At 40.3% G+C, this 20,090-nt stretch overlaps 1 protein-coding gene across 2 annotated transcripts; it reads right to left on the bottom strand.

Annotated features, from left to right (window-relative positions):
• Positions 1-15,823: 15,823 nt before the first annotated feature.
• Positions 15,824-18,942, bottom strand: LOC150029834 (exocyst complex component EXO70B1-like). Of its 2 annotated transcripts, none has more exons than XM_090310328.1 (2): positions 16,571-18,942; positions 15,824-16,271 (listed from the first exon to the last, which is right to left on the bottom strand). In XM_090310328.1, the coding sequence occupies exon 1, from the start codon at positions 18,558-18,560 to the stop codon at positions 16,605-16,607; it is 1,956 nt and encodes a 651-aa protein (XP_090166454.1). In that variant the 5' UTR covers positions 18,561-18,942; the 3' UTR covers positions 15,824-16,271; positions 16,571-16,604. The 2 variants fall into 2 exon arrangements, with proteins under 2 accessions (XP_090166454.1, XP_090166455.1); XM_090310329.1 differs by having other exon boundaries at positions 15,824-16,016; positions 16,571-18,894.
• Positions 18,943-20,090: the final 1,148 nt, after the last annotated feature.

Genomic DNA, 20,090 nt, shown 5'->3' with positions numbered 1-20,090 from the left:
TCATAGTCATAATATGTGGCTATGGACAAGAAAATCCTGATAGACTTTAACATGACAATAGGTGTGAAAGTTTCTTCACAGTCCACTCCCTCAACCTGGATATAACCCTTTGCCACAGTCTAGCTTTAAAAGTCTGTACCTTTCCATCTACACCTATTTTCCTCTTGTAGATCCATTTATAACCTATAGGTTTTACACCATCAGGTTGATCAACAAGCTCACAGATAGAATTGAAGACATGGACTCTATTTCTTGATTCATAGCTTTAATCCATTCATCCTCGTCAACATCTTCCATTACTTACTTATAAGACAATGCATCCTCAACACCATCATCAGTTATGATGTTTTGGGCTTTTGTTAAATCCATGTAGCATACAGATGGGTTCATAACCTTCCCACTATGTCGAGGCAATCTCAACTCTTGAGATGGTTGACTAGATGAACTGACATCAACAACCTTTATCGATCTATCAGCTTGTTCAACAACTCTTGTTGAAGTCTCAGTAGTCTCATTAGCAATCTCACTTACAACAAGTTTACTTCGTGATTTATGATCCCTCGTGTGGTCTTCTTCCAAGAAGGTAGCGTCTGTCGACACAAACACTTTATTTCCACTTGGATCATAGAAGTATCCACCTCTTGTTTCCTTGGGGTAACAGATAACGGGTAGAAATACACGTTATCATAGTGCTAAGATATTAAACAATGTTGGATTGCGTTGATGAAATATGTTAAATTGCGTCCAGTAAGCATAAATTCTATAATATTGCGGTCGCATGCGTCCAATGCATTAGAGCAGTTGATCTTTATATTTTTGTGTAGAATATGCGTTAACACAATGCAGAGATTGCGATCATAGGAGTACATTAGTCGAGCTCAACTTCACCGTAAGGCTTTCGTTGATATTGATCGCAAACATTTGCCCAAGAAGAATCGCCGCAACTTGGTCAGCGCAACATGGTGGGCGCATCCGGGTGAAAGGATAATTAAGAGCGATGGGACAGAAAGCTGATAACAGTCGGATCCTAATTAAGTTGACAGCCGATAACGGTTACGAAGTACATTCAGCTTTATCGGTGACAATTATCCGGCGCATCAATTAGGAATTAATGATGTCCCATCTGTACAACTAGGAGAGAGAAGCCGTCTTTCACCATGGATGCTCTATAAATACCGAGTGCATTCTTCAGAAAAGGGGTTAAGCAGTCGATTAATTCACCACTTTACAAGTTCACAGCTCTGTCCATAGTTCTCTTTTACCTTAAAACAGACGCGAGGAAGAAAGTGTGCCGGTAGATCGTTCCGGTAAGCTTGGAAAAGCTCCAGAAGCTCCAAGACAGAGAGAGGGCCGACGCCTGCGAAAGCGGGAACATTTGTAGATTAGAATAGAGATTCAGTGTAAAAAGCCTCGGTCAGCAAGGAATTGCTACTAGACTCTCAACCTTTACTTTCCATTGTCATTTTCAGTTATAAGAATGGAATGTCTTTCTCTATATCTGTTCACTCTCTGTTATTTATGCATGAGTAGCTAAATTAGTTGAATGGGTTGAGAAGTAGTTAGCTAGCATAACGAGGGAATCTTCATCTTTGCGATTATCTTGTTTATGTATGCTTCATTCGTCTATTAGAGATACTCGGGAGGATAGTCTAAAGACAGGATCTAGACTTGGGAAGGTCAGGTCAGAATCTAGGTTTGGAAGAACCAGATTAGAACGCATAAACGAGAGATACACGCTTAGGAATGAGTACTATTTGTTATTGACGCATCACATGCATTTTAGCAATAAGGTATGATTATATGTGGTCACCTTGCTTTCATGTATTTTGCATCAACACATAGGACAAGAGCACTGACTTAGGGAAGCTCTATGGACATTTTGTATTCAACACATGCGTTCTAGACTTAGGAGCATCGCATTTACATTAGGAAATAACTTTCTGTGCATGGTTGTAACATGATTGCAAGGTTTGACGCATTCCCGAGTAACACTAGCTAAAGACCTTCTCAACCCGTTCATCGCATACTCATTGCATCTATCAACGCAACTATCTCTCTTAAATCCGCCACCTTTATTTACTTCTTTTTCATCAACGCAACAACACACCCACACTTTATTTATTTACTTGATTACCACAAAGTTTGCATAGACATTACCAACGCAACTATTTTCACAAGTCCTTGTGTTCGACCCTGGACTTACCGGGAAACTCAGAGGAATTTACAGTTGAACTCTGCTGGGGAAACTTGAGTGCACAATGCAATCCATCAACACATCTCATCCGCATTTCCACTTAATAAAATAACGCATCAAGTTTTTGGCGCCGTTTCTGGGGACTTCGACAAAATAGTTGTTAATGGTAATTTTTGTGATTTCTTTGCAGAACTCTCAATCTCTGGCGAACTATGACCTAGAGATTGAGAACGTTTCGAAGGAGACTAAGAGACCGCCAAAAACAATCACAATCCGACAAAGAAGAGATGGCTGAGCAGCCTGGAAATGGAGCACCAAACAACAATAATGTCATGGCAAATCCGATTCTGTTGGCAAACGATCGCAATAGGCCCATTAGAGACTATGCATCGCCAAACCTATATGATTTCTCTCCGGGAATCATGAGGCCTGCCCTCGACGGAAATAGATTTGAAATGAAACCGGTGATGCTACAGATGATCCAGGCTGTAGGTCAATTCGAAGGAAGGTGTGGCGAGGATCCGCACGCGCACCTCCGAAGTTTTATTGAAATCTGTAATACTTTTGTGTTCCCGAAGATCTTTGCTGAAAAAGTTCGACTAACGTTGTTCGACTATCGTTGTTCCCATTTGTTCGCTTGCTATCGTGAGATGCTTTAGGAGTGTATAGAGTAAAACAGATTGGAAGAATAAAGTCTAAGTGCCGTGTTCTGCCTTGATGCGTTTAAATGAATGCAACGCATTGGGGCGTTAGTATTATGCACAGAAGACACACAACTCCTTATAATAACATTCAAGTTTTCCTAGATTAAACCCAAGTATAAATCCAATCTAGATTCTTGGCGAGTCTAGGGTCGATCACATGGATTCAGTTTCACTATCACAGATTATATGTTGTACTTGCAGTAGGAGGTTTTTCCTAAATAAATGTGAAAGATGTATTATTTACACTAACATGCTATGCCTATGCAAGAGAATACAAAAGAGTTGAGTGGAAAATGAAGGTTCATGCGAAAGTGGAATTTAAGTAGGTGGACGCGCCGGTTAAAGATAATTGCATACAACTAATGTAATGTGGATGAAATGGGTTGGGTTGCTTATCTTTCTGTTCATGCGTTAGACATCATTCAACACTTCTCAATGCGAATAACATACACGCCTATCTCTAGGGTGCATGCGTCTAACCTAGAATGCAAGAAACACCAGTAAGTCTATCTCTAGCTGTACTAGGCGTTCTACTTAATGTAACTTAGCTATTCTTTCGAACAACTAAGTAAAGAAGCTTTCACCAAGTTGTCAAGTTGGTTTAAGCATTTGAACATAATTATGCATGAAGTACTAATGCTTTCAACATAAACAGAAGACAAACAATAGCAAAAGTGATGATCAAATATATGAATTTTATAAAGGATCAATGAGTCTTTACAAAGAACTATATTCAATCAAAATGAAATGAAAATGATATTAAGAGAGAGACTGAGTCAAGCCAAAGAATACAATCTCTTGCGGTTCTTTGGCTTAATCTTGTTGTGTACAATCACTTTAAAGAGCCAAGGACAGAGTATCTTTCTCAAGAATAATTTTCTCGACTCCCTGGCAGGCGGTGGTGGTGGTTCTCAGCTCCTTCGATCGTCTTACACCTCGACACAACTGGTACAAACTAAAACTAAGTCTACAAATTTACAGAGAGTATGAAGCTTTTAATTGTCTGAACTCTCAATTCTGGAGGGTCTTCAAGTATTTATAGGCGCTGGTCTTGTCCACGTGGAGGATGGGCTGCATTTAAATCCATGCCCTGGTCAGCATTAAATTCCATGTCCTGGTTGGCCGCCTGACCTCTGGAATCTTTTCAAACGCCGCCTGTTGCAGGTGCCCATGCTTGCAAGTGGTGATGTGACACAATCAGCCTGGAATAACGAATCTTCTATGCGTTGAATTCCCTCCGACGCATGGCTCATGCGTTAGCGTGTTTCCTGCGACACTTGTCTAATGCGTTATTGTCTGTTCTTGCGTTGAAATCCTGCAAAGTAGTGCGTTAATGCCGCGATTTTTAGTGATAAACTTCTTTTACATGAAATTGCTATTGTTTAAGTAAATCCATGCGTTTCTATGAAAAATGAGGAGATTTTATCATTAAAAATCCTAATTGTTCTAACTTAAGAACAAGGATAACTTGTATTTTTACAAGTTATCAACCACCCCTAAATTTGAACAATGCTTGTTCTCAAGCATTCTAAAATAATTCTTCTCTATCTTCTCTGCCTTAGATGTGCAAATTTCACCTCTCATCATATTAGTCTCAAAGTTGAGATAAGAGTTGGGAAAATATAACTTAGATTGACGCTTTTCTTAAAAGGTCTAATATTTAGTTTCCGATGCAGCAGGCTTCTCATTGCAACTCCTTTCATTTCTCAAAACATTTCAATCTTTTCTTAACCAGCAATACGTTAGATGCTATTTCTTTTGAAAAACAAATGTTCGATAAAAAGAAAATGATTGAGTATTTGTTTACCCATGCGTTACTCCAGGTATCCCACTTTCGTTTTGGCTTGCCCCCACGAGTGTCATGCGAGCATCCAACTATGGGTGAGAACCCTTTACAACTAAACTCATATCTAATATTCATTCCTTTTTCAAAGTATAGTTTTTTTTTTCCAGACTAGATAGAGGAGTTTTATAGGATGCGTTGGTCTAGGATACTTAACTTCGTTTTGGCTTACCCCCACGGGTGTCATGCGGGCATCCAACTACGGCTAATTGCCTGTTCCAATTAAGCTCACGTCATTTGAAATTTCTTTCTTTTGAAGTAATGACAGAGGAGCTGCATTCAAAATTCTTCTTATTTTGTTTCCCTTTTTCTTTATGATGTATACATTGACGCGTCTACGCTTGGATTTCCTTCGTCCCCAAATTCGGAGATGAGCTATATCCTCATTGCTAAAAGAGAAACGAATTTTCAAAAGTCTTTGATAAATTGAAAGGAGTTTAAGAAATTTTTAGCTTGCATGCATTAGAAACTAAACTTAATCTTTTTAAGAGAAGTTCAAGCCTCGTCTATTTTCTTAACGCCTATCTTATGCTTATGAGTTCATATAGTTGATATCATTGAGGTTAAGTTAAGCACAAGACTTAGAAAATAATCAAAGAACAAAAATAAAGTATGCTAAGGACAAACGCAAGAATCAAAGTGATAATAACTTCTCATTCATTTTTCATATTTTAACATATATTGCATAAACATAGAAAAAAGATGCAAAAGGACAATTAAACCAAAATTACAAAATAATTTTATCCCAACACCCTAAGGTTCTATTGTGCTGGTGCATCATCTCTGCGTTCTTCTTTGGGGTTCTCGTCCATGAAGCATAAGGGATTTCTGAGATGGGCTGGTAACGAAGGCAAGGCAAACATACCCACCAAGACCTGATTGATATACTGCATTGTGTAGAAAAATTGGTCTTGTATGCGTCTTGTCTGTTGCCTCAAGTAATCCCTTAATACCCGGTTTTGTTGTTGAAGATCTTCAATTGATTCAGCCAACGGTCGGAGTTGATCATTGATGAATGTTTTCAACTCCTCCAAATCTATGCTGCATTGGGGTACTGGTTCTTCTCGTCCAACTGGGTCTTCAAATGCTACTGCGTTACTGGACCCTAACCCAGTTGGCTCAAAGATCACTGGAGGTGGCACAAAATTTTGGATTGGGCTTTGTTGGGGTGAAGGAATGGAGTGAGAGAGGTCCTGGTCTATGAATATGGGTTCTTGATGCGTCTACTCAAGACTCCCTTCTGGCTGGGCTACTAGTGAGTCAAGGAAAAATTCAAGTGCAGGTTGCGCTTCTTCAGCCAAAGCTTCTGGCTCAGCTTCACATTCTTCATTCTCTGAAGCTTCATCGTTGTGTTCAACTACCATGATGCGTCTTTTCTTGGGAGTGCATTTTGTTGGTTGAGGTCTACGTGCCACTTCTTTGACAGGTAAGGCTGGTTGATGCTGTGATCCTCGAAGGAGACGCCTTATTGCCTTGATGTCTATCAGACCATCGACTTCTTCATATTCATCCCCTAGAGGGATACCCCCGCGTTTGCATAATGTGCAAATCAGTCACGAAAAATATAGTTGTTCTCGAGGCTTGTTCTTGATGGCCTTGATCTGGTCCCGTATAATCCTTCCAATTTCCAACGGGATGCATTGCATTATGCAGTAAGTGGCCAGGACGCGTTCTCTGGATAACGTTTCATCATGCGTTGTAGGCATGATGCTGCGTTTGATTAAATAATACCATATGTTAGCGTCTGGGTTCAGATTCCTGGAAGCAAGCATCTTTGATTCATTCCTTGATGTCTGCCACTTACTTCTAGGTTTGGCCACTGTCTTCAACGCATCTTCCAATTGACCAGGCGTTGGTTGCTCTAAGATGTGGTTTCCTTCTGCGTCAGGATTACTATTCAAGTTGAACACTTCATTTATCTTGTCTGCCGAGAAGCACACTAACACCCCTTCTACGAAGGCGGTGTTCTTTTCCATGTCGAATTTGCTGTTGTAGAACGCGCGGACAAGGTTGAGCTAGATGCGATTGTGCCCAACGTAGAATTGATTCCACCCTAGTGCGTTGATGGTTTCCGTGATATAGACTGGCAATGGATGGCGTTCAGGGAAGAAGCCTTTCTCTAGTAATATGTCATTAAACTGATGCTTTCTTCCCGTGGTTCTCTTAGGTAACGCCTCTGTTACCTTGCATTTCCCTACCGCATGTTCTCTTGCCTCTTTAGCCAACTCTCTTAACTCATTCTCCAACTCCTTTTGGAGATTGGTTTTCCTTCGCCTTTGTCTCGCGGGCACATATTCTTTCAATTCATTTTCCAATGTGTTGTGCCCTTTTTTACGCGTTGCACCCTCAGGTCCGGGTGCAACTTCTTCTTCTTCTTCTTCTTCCTCCAGTATCAACATTCTCTTCCTTGATACTCTCTTTGATTTTATAGGCCCTTCATCTGCGTCAAATGGGCGTGGCTGCGACGCGTCGGGACCAACTCTCCTTTCTCTACTTTCTTCTTCTCTTCTTTCATTTTCTTCCCTTTCTTCATTTTCCATTTCTTCTTCTAGCATCACTGCATATCTTTCTGTTTCATCCAACTCGAGTGATGCGTTTGGTGGATCTGAACACATCACTTGAGTTGCTTCTTGCTCTTGGTTGAGCGATGCTAGAATAGCTCCAAATACTTCCTCTTCATCACGTCTTACTAACTCTGCCAAGTCTTCAAGGTTATGCTCTAATGCAGGACTGTCAGAGGTTGGGATAGGTGGAGTGAATGGTGGGGTGCCCACAGGGGTGTGAGGCATCCCCGGAGAGGATATTAGGATGGGTGAAGGTGATAGCTGGTTAGACGTGTCTGATTCCACCGGGTAAATTATTGCTAAGGGTTCAATGGATAGAGGGGGGGGGGGGAGGGGGGGAACGGTAGGCGCACGCTGGAGATGGTGCGTATGGGTATAGGTAGGAAGGGGTTCATGCGTTGCACCCACCAAGGTTATGTTCGGGATAAATGGTAGTGGGGCAGGCTTGGTATAAGTTTTGGATGCGGCCATAGATGACAGACGCGTCCTGGTCCTGGCTGGTGTCTTTACCCTTGGTTTAGGGGCAGCTTTAGGTTTTTGTGGGTTTTAGCCCTAGGCAGAGAAGTTTTGGCCGGAGGGTTTACAGGTTTCTTGTAGCTCTTGGCCAAAGCTTTCATGGAGGTGGAAGGAGGTATAGGGATGGCCAGACGCTGAGCAGAGGTAGTGCCACCGTAAGAGGCTTTCGATTGGGTAGGGATAGAGGTTGATTTCCTAGGGCTAGGTGGTGGTGAACTCGAAAATGAAGAGGAGGAGAAGGAACTTACCGACGAATCGTTGCCAAGGCTGTAGCTTTCGTTCTGAGAATCTGAGCCGGACGACATTGTTCACCGAAGATGCTGAGCGAGAGAGAAAAATAGAGGTTTGGTGAATTTGAGGTGCTAAGCTTTCTAAAGAAATGGAGGTTCGTAGGCACAGTGAAGGAGAAGAAGAAACGGTTTGGTTCAAGTGAGGTTTTTGTAGGGGGAGAGGATGATTGCGGCTGACATCAGGCGGCACTTGACGTCTGCAATTAATGCAAAGTGGAAGGGTCGCCTCGTTTAATCAAAACACTCGAATGTTTTTTGTTTTCGAGACGCGTCCCTTCATTGCCCCCTGCGTTAGACTTGTGTCTAACTCGTCCAATGTTTTAGTTTTAATTATACATTTTTTTTAAAAAAAACAATCAAATTTTCAAATTTTGTAAAGACAAAAAAATCAACATAAAACCTTCAAATAACTAAACAAACAAATTCAAACATAACTTAAAATACAGAATGAAAATGAATAAGGTTGAGAGGTGTCCCTGGAGGATGTGGTGTTACAAGCGCAGAGATGCCTCGACGCGAGCTTCAACTTGTCTCGCGTAGTGCAAGAGACGACTTTTGGTATTCCACTTCGTCTTTGAAGTACGGCTTAACCCTTTGGCCGTTTATTTTGAACGCATCAGTGCCATCTTCTCGCATTAATTCCACAGTATTATAAGGAAAGATCGTTTTAATTATGAAGGGCCCAGACCATCTAGATTTCAATTTCCCTAGAAACAGACGCAAGCGTGAGTTGAACAATAAAACTTTCTAACCAATAACAAGTACCTTCTTGCTGATGCATTGGTCATGCCAACGCTTTGTCTTTTCCTTGTAGATCTTGTTGTTTTCATATGCGTTCATTCGCCATTCTTCGAGCTCGTTGAGCTGAAGATTGCGTTAAACGCCCGTCGCATCCGAATTCATGTTCAACTTCTTTACTGCCCAAAATGCCTTATGCTCCAACTCTACGGGAAGATGACATGCTTTACCAAATACAAGTGAGTAAGGAGACATAGCTATAGGCGTTTTGTATGCAGTCCTGTAGTCCCAGAGTGCTTCATCTAGCCTCTGCGCCCAATCTTTCCGCGTTGTGCTGACGACTTTTTCCATAATTGATTTGATTTCTCGATTTGAAATTTCTACCTGATCGTTTGTCTAAGGGTGGTAGGCGGTAGCAATCTTGTGCCTGACATTATATTTTGCAAGTAATTTTGAAACGATGTGATTGATAAAATGCGTACCTTCATCGCTTATCAGAGCTCTCGGCGTTCCATAGCGTGTGAAAATATTCCTGATAAGAAATTTAGATACAGTAGACGCGTCGTTTCTGGCACAGGCTACTGCCTCTACCCACTTAGATACATAGTCTACAACCAACAGGATATATTGCTGACCACAAGATAGAGGTAACAGGCCCATAAAATCTATGCCCCAGACATCAAACAACTCCACTTCGAGAATATTATTCAAGGACATTGCGTCCCTTGAAGAAATATTCCCCGTGCATTGGTAGGGGTCACAATTTTGAACAAACTCTCGTGCGTCCTTAAAAAGGGTGGGCCAAAAATAACCGCATTGAAGAACTTTCGCCGTGGTCCTTTGCCCACCAAAATGCCCACCATAAGGAGAATTATGACACTCGGCCAGGATGTGCTGTGTCTTCTCCTCTGAGACGCATCGACGTACTATAGAGTCTGGGCCTTGTTTGTATAGAAACATTTCATCCTAGAAATAAAAACTTATTGTCATGGACTAGCCGTTTCTTTTGCTGGGAATTAAATTTTTCAGGGAACTGCTTGGTGGTCAAGTAATTAACTATATTAGGATACCAAGGTTCTCTGCCTTTAATTCTAAACAGGCTCTCATCGGGGAATGCGTCCTTGATGTCGTTTTCTTGGACTTGCATTTCTTGATTTTCAAGCATGGACAGGTGGTCAGCCACCTGATTTTCTGTTCCCTTTCTATCTTGGATGTTAATGCCAAATTCTTGTAGTAGTAGAACCCATCTTATCAGTCTCGGCTTTGCGTCCTTCTTGCTCATCAGGAACTTGATGGCTGAGTGGTTGGTATATATGGTGGCTGATGCACCAACTAAGTGAGAACGGAATTTTTCAATACCGAATACTATAGCCAACATCTCTTTTTTCAGTAGTTTTATAGTGTTCCTGAGATTCGTTTAATGTTTTGGACGCGTAGGAGATGGGATGTATCAAGTTTCCCCTCTTCTACCCTAACATAGTTCCCAGTGCGATATTACTTGCGTCACACATAAGAATGAAATGCTGCGTCCAGTCCGGTGCTATTAACACTAGGGCTGTTGTCAACGCATAATTCATTGATTCGAACGTGTCAGTGCAGTCTTCGTTAAAAACATAGGGCCGGTTCGCCTCCAATAATGCACTCAGAGGTCGCGCAATCTGAGAAAAGCTTCTGACGAACCGTCTATAGAAGTCGGCATGTCCTCGAAAACTTTTTTAACATTTTGACATTTGCTGGTGGTGGAAGTTTTGCTATTATATCAATCTTTGCTCTATCCACTTCCAAGCCAGCCTTGGATACTTTATGCCCCAAAAAAATTCCTTCTGTCACCATGAAGTGACATTTTTCCCAATTCAGTACTAAGTTTGTTTCCTCGCACCATGCGAGGACGGCTTCTAAGTTATCCAGGCATGACTGGAATGAGTCTCCAAAGACTGAAAAGTCATCCATGAAGACTTCCACGGTTTTCTCTAGGAAGTCAGAGAAAATGGCCATCATACAGCGTTGAAATGTCCCTGGTGCGTTGCATAGCCCAAAGGGCATGCGTCTGAATGCGAAAGTGCCAAAGGGACAAGTGAACGTGGTCTTCTCTTGATCTTCCAAATCTATTAAAATCTGGTTGTAACCAAAATAACCATCGAGAAAACAATAAAACTCTTTACCTGCAAGTCTATCAAGCATCTGATCGTTGAAAGGAAGAGAAAAGTGGTCCCCCTTTCTTGGGAACGTATTGAACTGGACTAACCCAACTGCTGTCGGATATTGGATAAATAACTCCCACGTCTAGCCATTTCAGAATCTCCTTTTTGACCACTTCTTTCATAATGGGGTTAAGCCTTCTTTGAGGCTCGATTGACCCCGTCTTCCTTTCCTCCAACCTAATTTTGTGCATACAATAGGATGGACTTATTCCACGAATATCTGCAAGCGTCCACCCTATTGCCCGTTTATGTTTCTTCAACATCTGCAAGAGAGAATCTTTATTAGGCTTTGTGAGATTAGTGGAAATGATAACAGGCAATGTATTATTAGTTCCAAGAAAAGCGTATTTCAAATGTCCGGGTAACTGTTTTAATTCGAGTTTAGGTGGTTGTTCGAGTGAAGGACGCGTTGGTTTTTTCTGCCGCTCACTCAGACTTGGCGGCTCGGATTCCTTCAGGGTTCCCTCCAGCGCGAGAACTTCACATACTCGAGTCTCTTCTTCAATCAATTCAATATTGTTTAGCTAACAATCATCACTATCTGGGAATTTTAATGTGTTGAGCACATTAAATTTCACCTCTTCATTATCCACGCGCATAGTTAGCTCACCTTTATACACGTCAATCAGAACTTTCCTAGTGTCCAAGAAAGGGCGTCCAAGGATGATTAGAACCTCCCTATCTGCTTCATAATCCAGAATAATGAAGTATGCTGGAAATATGAGATTGTCAACCTTCACCAAAACATCTTCAATCTTCCCTTCCGGGTACTTAATTGTCCTGTCAGCGAGTTGAAGGGTGACAGAAGTAGGTTGTGCCTCACCAATCCTCAATTTCTTAAAAACTGAAAGGGGCATGAGATTGATGCTTGCTCCTAGGTCTCACAACGCATGGCCCACATCTAATCCTCCAATTGAACAAGGAACTATGAAGCTCCCTGGGTCCTTCTGCTTCAGTGGTAGCTTGTTGCTTACTAACGCGTTGCATTCTTGCGTTAGTGCTATTACTTCTTTCTCACAGACTTTTCTCTTTTTCGTCAAAATGTCCTTCAAAAACTTCACGTATGTTGGCATCTGGTCCAAAGCTTCTATGAGTGGAATGTTGATGTGCAGCTGCTTTAAGAGCTCGAGAAAGCGCTTGAATTGATGTTCATCATTCTTCTTCATCAAACGCCCGGGGAATGGTGCGTTCAGAGGCACCTCCTACTTTCCGACGTTAGATGTGCCGGTTTTCGAAAGGCTTGTATTTTCTGCCATTCTCTCTTCTGATCCGTTATACATGTAATGCATTCTTTCAAAGGACTATTGTTTCTTGGATTCATCTTTCTTTCTGCAAGGGCTCTTCCACTCCGCAACGTCACTACGTGACATTGCTCTTTCCCGTTACTATTCCCAAGTGTCTCTGTATTGTTGGGTAGAATGCCTGGTTGCCTGCTTTTCAACTCGCTTACAATTTGCCCCACCTGGAGTTCCAAGTTTCTGATTGATGACGCCTGGCTCTTCAACATTGCATCGTTCTGGGCTATGTACTCCTTCAATAGGTTTTCGAGCGGAGTTCTAGAACTCGATGCGTGGCCATCTCTATTGAAGGGTTGTTGATGCTGTTGATGTGTTTGTTGATGCATTTATTGAAAGACAGGTGGCGGTCCATTCCTTTGCTGATGGCTCGCGCTTGGGTGGTGCTCTTGCTGATTTCCTCTTGTCCAAGAAAAATTCGGATGGTTTCTCCATCCAAGGTTATAAGTATTAGAAAATCAGTTATTCTTGATGAAACATACTGACTGAGGGTTCTGAGGACACTCAGCATATGAGTGAAAATCTCCGCATCCGACACAGGTTACCACGGGTTGCCCTAACGCCTCTACTTGATTCACCTTCTACTGGTTTGGTGCGTTACCTAGCGTTATGTTCTGTAGAAGGCTGGTCACGGTAGCCATTTGAGTCGAGAGTGTGGCTATCGTGTTGACATCAACAGAATTAATGTTCTGAGATCTTCTTCTCCTGTCATTTCTTCCATTGTATGTGTCATCTACCCACTCCATGTTATGTTTGGCAATGCGATCTAATATTTCTTTAGCTTCAGTATAGAATTTGTCCATCAGTCCTCTGGCTGCTGCTGCGTCTATTGCCATCTGTGACGCCCTGTTTAGTCTGCCATAAAACGTCTCCATCTAAATAGTCAAAGGTAGTCCGTGGTTCGGATAGTTCTTGACAAAGCCCTTGAAACCTTCCCATGCAACGCTCAAAGTCTCAGTGTCTTCCCGTTCAAAGTTCATGATTTTCCGACGCTTCCTCGTGTTGGTGGTAGGTGAGAAGTATTTCTAAATAAACTTTTCCACCAACTTTTCCCATGTGGTGATTTACCCAAGCTCTAATGAACTTACCCATTGCGTTGCGTCGTCTCACAAAGAATAGGGAAACAAGGAGAGCCTAATTGCCTCTGGTGTGATTCCAGGAATCACAAAGGAATTGCATGTTTCGAGGAAACGCTTCATATGGGCATGAGGATTTTCGCCACGGCTACCCCCAAATTGCCCAGCAGTCTGGAGCATTTGGAGCATAACAGATTTCATTTCAAACCTGGTTCCATCAGGTGTCGGATATATGATTCCTGGAGAGAAATCATATAGCACAGGGGACACGTATTCTCTCATAGGATGCATGCTGTTGTTTACCAACAGGATTGGGTTCTGTGCAGCGTGAGCTAGTTGCTGATTTTGTTGTTCTTCCGCCATTGCTCTTTCTCTTTCTTGTTGTCTGAGTAACTGTTGCCTCAACCTTCGACGACGGTTGGATCGATTCCTACTTCGGAAGGTCCATTGAATCTTGGGGTCGTATCTGAACTCAGGAGTGTTCTCCCTGTTCATACACGTTCACAAGCGTAGCTTGTAATACTTCCTTTAATTGAAGTGTCCCTACAAAAAATACAAACGAAATTTTTGGTTAGTTCTTGTTGCTGAAATCCCTGGCAATAGTGCCAAAAACTTGTTCGTTTGCGTGAGATGCTTTAGGAGTGTATAGGGTAAAACAGATTGGAAGAATAAAGTCTAAGTGTTGTGTTCTGCCTTGATGTGTTTAAATGAATGCAACGCGTTGGGGCGTTAGTATTATGCACAGAAGACACACAGCTCCTTATAATAACATTCAAATTTTCCTAGATTAAACCCAAGTATAAATCCAATCTAGGTTCCTGGCGAATCCAGGGTCGATCACAAGGATTCAGTTTCACTATCACAGTATATGCGTCGTACTTGCAGTAGGAGATTTTTCCTAAATAAATGTGAAAGATATATTATTTACACTAAAATGCTATGCCTATGTAAGACAATACAAAATATTTGAGTGGAAAATGAAGGTTCATGTGAAAATGGAATTTAAGTAGGTGGACGCGCCGGTTAAAGATAATTGCAAACAACTGATGTAGTACCACATCGCATCAATCAGCATCAACATCAACACTAACTCAAGCTCAACTTCACGAAACAAGTTTCTGTGGAAGCCTCGTGCGAACACTAATCCTCCAAAAAGATCAACAAGCCCAAAGGTCAATCATCCAATAAGATCAACAAGCCCAAAAGTCGATCTTCTAGGAAGATCATTCAGTTTAAAGATTAAAGTTTATTTTGAACGCATAAAAAAAATTATTATATTAGAGATTCTACTTGCTATATTGAAATCAATACAAATACAAAAGTTCAAATTTCACGAATTAAGTTTCTCCAGAAATCTCGTGCGAACCATTACAATAAGGTTCAATTAATATTTATTTATAGCAAAAATAATCTTTAAAAAAAATTAATTAACTTTTAGTTTCTTTAAATTAAAACTACTCAATTTCATGTACTTGTTTTTTTTTTTTTTTTTTTTTAAAAAAAATGTTTTTGAACAGAATTAAAATTACAACACATTTTTAAAACTATATTGTCAATTCAATAAATTTAGTAGCGACAAAAAAGTTCAACTAATATTCAATTATAACATAATTGAACTGAAAAATCTAGATAGTTTTTAGTAATTATTTATCTTTTGAAGAAATAATTTTTTATTCATCTTGAATTTAAAATCTATTATTTTTTTTTTCAATTATAAAAAAATGAATCAAAATATTTATAAGCATAGCAAAATTTTACTGTCTATATGCGATATACTACGATAGATGGTGATAAACTACTATCTATATCTATTTGTATCATAATAGACACAGATAGTAATCTATCGCGATTCATCGTAGATAGATTACGATATTTTACTATTATTTATAAATATTTTTTAGAATTTTGTCATTTAAAATAATAATTTTTTTTCCTAATTGAAACAACTATCTCGTTGTACCACTAATTTTTGTTGACTAGTCTCAATAATTCTCAAAACTAATACCCCAAAAACCACTTTCAACTTATAAAACAATCAATTTAATTCTCTCTTCTCTCCTTTTCCCCATCTCTCTCCTATCTCACCAAACCTATCTCATTTTTTTCATTTCACCATTTATCTCCTTCTCTATTTTTGCTTCATTTCCTTTTTCTTTTCATTTTCCATTGTTTTTTCTCTGCCTTCATTATTTTTCATTTTCTTCTCTCTTCTTTCTTCATTTTATTTAGTTCATCGTAAAACGGAAAGGAGCAGTATGATCGGTCAATCGACATTCTCAACCATTCTAAGACTGACGTCGACCGACCGATGCACACCTCTACCATTATCAATCCAGGTCAAGAGTTATGAGAGGAACATTGAAAGAATCTCTAGGTAATTGGCCTTCCAAAATCAAATGATGGGACTAGAAAAGCTGTCATTGAATAATAATTGAGCTGTTGATGCTTCATCTGACCAACTGAATTGCCTTGTTAGCTAGCTAGCTGTGTGTAACTGAATGCACTCACTTGTTCCTCAAACTTAATGGGAGTGGGGAATTTTGATAGTTGTTGGGTGAAAATCAGAGGCCCGCCACAAGCGATAAGGAAGGAACTCTACATTTTAAGCAACATCTAAAAAACTGAGGAGACAATTTGATGCTCACCCAAACAAAATAACTTTCTATCTTTTCTATAATGTATGCAAAAATCAGCTTGTTTAGATTTAGCTCCTGTAAGCATTTTACTGCTTCTCTAATGAAGAAGAAACGACAATCTGATGGTTGAATCTAAGTTCTAGTACATGCTCGCTACATTGTAGGAATCTTGTAGCAAAGCCATGATCATAAGATAATGCAACGACCCAATCGACTGCAATGAAGAACATTGAAATTTTCAGCCAATTTCGGGGCCGAGATGCTCCCTTTAGAAAAATGACAACAAAAGTATTGCATTATTTGCAGTTAACAGCTTTACATATATGACTCTTGCAGGGTTGGTGCTATGTCTACAACATTACTTGACCTCAAATTAAGATGCACAATCTATCGTATACAACATTGGTAATGTATTATACATTGTATGAACAAAAGTAAGATCATAAGCTTCACAATATCATGAGTCTATAACATTAGCAAAAAAGAAGAAAGTAAAAAAGATCAATAGCTCACCTTCAAACAGTTTCAGGTTTGGATTTCTTTCAGTTCAAGTACCATTTCTTCGCAAGTGATGTGATATAGCAGGTGATCCTTCAAACAAATTTGATAGAGAGTTCTCTAAATCATCCGACGTGTACTTTATGTACTTCCCGGAATGCCTTCCGCTCTCTAATTGATTTCTAAACCTTCCTAAGAAGGAGCGATATGCTGGAATCACTTTCTCCGAAACAGATATTATCAGCTCATCACGCAGTTGAGCATCTGATACCTTCCAAGCTGTTTGAACCCTGCAGATTTCCTCAAAACCTGCATTGAAATTCTTGAACTTTTCCTTCAAAGCTACCTTGGAGGCATTGCTTGTGCTCCCACTAATACCTTCATCCTTTAAGCAAGACAAAACTTTGCTCCAAGAAGCTCTTAGGTAACTCGTTTCATATTGGCGAATTTGGCCGCTATGCCTGCGAAGCCAGTTATCGCCAAGTAGCTGGGCAAGCTCAGAATCTTTCACTTTTTTCACTATGTACAATATATTGTTCATTAGAAATATGTACTGCATAGCAATATCCTCGTACAGCTTGGACTTTTCCATAAGATTGGACTCCAAAGATGATAACAACATTAATAATCTACGAGCTAAAGGCGACGTACTTTCCAACTGCAAATTATCGTCGTTATGCCTCTCATTTGGCATGTCTTGTACTTCGTCATCTTCTAAAAGAGAGTTAATTGTCTTACTGTAATCAACCAGCAATCTAACATAATTCATTACATATCGAATAAGTGGGTGAATCTCAGCATTTTGCATTGCTTTCTTCGAATTTTCGTTTTCAATGGCATTCTCAAACTCGACAAATGTCCCTGTGGCTGCTTCTCCCAGTCCAGACAAAACTCCATGTGCTTCATGGATCAGAAACTCATCAGAAACCATGGCTTCCAAGTCGGGCAAAACACTGGCCAAAGCATCGTACATATCCAAGATTCGGAACAGCTTCTCCGGTGACCTCTTTCCAATAGCCACTGCCTCACCAAAATTCAACAGCTGCATTACACACCCTTTTGCTGTTTCATTAAAACAGATCTCCTTTGATTCACTGGCGCCATTGAAAATCTGATCACAAAGCCTCTTCTCACCTTCCAAAATCAACCGGACTGTAATTTTGACGGCCTGAATCCATTTCTTCATCTTCTCGTCCAAGAATTTCCAGTCACTTTTCTGAACCTCCTCAATGCTGAGCCGTTCGACGCCAAGAATCATCAAACACTCATCCAAAGCATCACGACGAACGGTGCTGTAGACTTGAACACACTCCTTTTCATATCCAGAGCGAATCATACGGTCCGCAATCTCCGAAAGATCAACAGCCGCATCGGGATGGATCAAATCGACCCAAGAATCTTCTCCAATTGTCGCACCTCGCTCATGGAATCGCCCAGAACTGCGACTTTCCTCACTGAAACTCTCGAATTCGTCGTCAATTTCACTGTAATGGGAAGCAAATGAGAGGTGAACTCTTCGGATCGAGCCATAAAGCCGCTCGGCGTCGAGAGGGACTGTACTCTGGATCAGGATATGGCGAAATTCGCTCTCAAGCCGACACATAGCCATTTGGATCGCGTTTTCCGCTCGATCTACAATGTCGGTTGATTCGGACCCAATCGAAAGCTCATCCACTAACTGGAGTATATCATCCACCGCTGATAAATATTCAGCCGCCTCGTCCTGCCAATCCTCCCAATTAACCGACCGTCTAGACACATCGAAATTAGGGTCCCATCGGAGAATCACCTTCTCAGCGGCGTCCAACCTATCGTTCTTGGTCTTAGAGTCGTCACGGTTGATCATACTACCAATACTGGAAAGACGATTATCAAAACTGGAGAGAATCAGGAGCATATCCTCACGAACCTCTTTAGGGGTATTGAGGCTCTTGACGATCTGTTGAGCGGTGGCCAAGACGTGATCGTCGTCGCCGCCGACAACATTGGTGTTTGTGGTAGCCATGGAGGTTGTGGGTTCACCGTTTTAGTGGCAAAAAGCTACGGAGGCTGGCAGCTCCGGTATGGGAAAAGTAGAAGACACATCCATCGCCAAAATTTGGCCCTACGTCTCTCACGTTTTGGGGAAGAAGATGAAAACAAATTCAGAGGGATCTGGAACAGAACTGAAAATCCCCCAAAAAGTGGGTTGGAATTGAATGAAGGGAAGAAGATAGAGGTCGGGTTTAATGGCGGAAATGGAGAAATGAGAGTGTTTTTGGCGGGTTGGAAACTGGGAAAAGAAGGTTTGTTTGGGAGTGATAAATACTAAAATTGTGGAGTGAGACAAAGCATCTTCCTTTCCAGTTTCTTTCCTTTTCTTCATTTCTATGCTTGTGTTGCTTTCCAAGTAGAAGGGCAATGATTAGATCCGGTTTAAGCTTAACTTCTCTCTATTTTTCCATCATAAAAAAAAAAATTATTTTTATTAAGAAATGAAAACGTCACGTGTTAGCATTTCATTTGATCATACTTGAGATGTACCAAAATAGCATTTCATCATGTTTTTCTTAAGTAAAAAAGTACATATCATCCATTTTTGTACATTCTCTCACTTCTCTTGCATAGAAAAATAAAAATAGGGGTGTGCATCCGTTGATCAACGTCAGTTTTTCTCGATCTATTTTTGTTGATCTTAGAATAGTTGAGAATGACAATAAATCGACCATACAAATAAAGTAGGCGCTTTGATTTCGTATTTTCGATAAATTGAAAAAACAAGCGAAGAAAGGAGAACAAACAAGAAAATGAAAAAGAGCGAAGATAGAGAGAAAGTGAGAAACAGATAAAAAGACATGAAAATGGAAATAAGAAAAAATGGATGAAGTAAATAAAACAATGGAAATTAAGAAGAAAACAAGGAAGCAACAAGGGAGAAGAAGAAACTTGGTGGAATGAAGAAAGAGAAAAAATGAGGTAGCTCGAGAGAGAGAGAAAGAGAGAGAATAAAAATAGTTATTTGTTTAATAAATTCAAATTTGTTTATTGGTCATTGTTTTGGGCATTAATGAGATATAACTACACATCCTTGACATGACTTTTTTTCGTCACTACATCTATGCATTTAAAAGAAAAAAAATTGGCATATATGTTAGTTCGACTTTCTCATTTTTTTTATATTTTGTTGAAAGGTCTTAAATCTGTTTGTTGGCGTTTCGAACAACAAGTGTGCTATATAAACTCTCTAACCCTAGAGACGCTGTTTTGATGTAATTTCTAAAAACATTTTCTTATATAATATTATTCTCCCTCTGCCCGTGGACGTAGCTAATACACTGTTAGTGAACCACGTATATCTGTGTGTCGATCTTCTCTATCTCTACATTCCTTTTTTTGTGTTTTTTAATTGTCGATTTCGCAACATATTCCAACTGATCGATCGATTGATTTTGCATAGTAAAAAGCTTATTCAATTGTAACAACCTTTAAACCAATCGACCAACATTGGTTTGATCGGTTTTTTGTCCTCCTTTGTACACTCTTACTCTCTTTAAAA

The sequence above is a fragment of the Benincasa hispida genome, unplaced genomic scaffold (assembly GCF_027475165.1).
Source record: "Benincasa hispida cultivar pf3 unplaced genomic scaffold, pf3_genome.v1.1 HicScf892, whole genome shotgun sequence".
Taxonomy (NCBI): Eukaryota; Viridiplantae; Streptophyta; class Magnoliopsida; order Cucurbitales; family Cucurbitaceae; genus Benincasa; species Benincasa hispida.
Note: the sequence above shows the minus strand (reverse complement) of the source record. Positions and strands in the feature narration are given on the sequence as shown.

Bases quoted from the DNA above. Each gene is read 5' to 3' on its own strand.
- LOC150029834 (XM_090310328.1), bottom strand. From the start codon at position 18,560: ATGGCTACCACAAACACCAATGTTGTCGGCGGCGACGACGATCACGTC.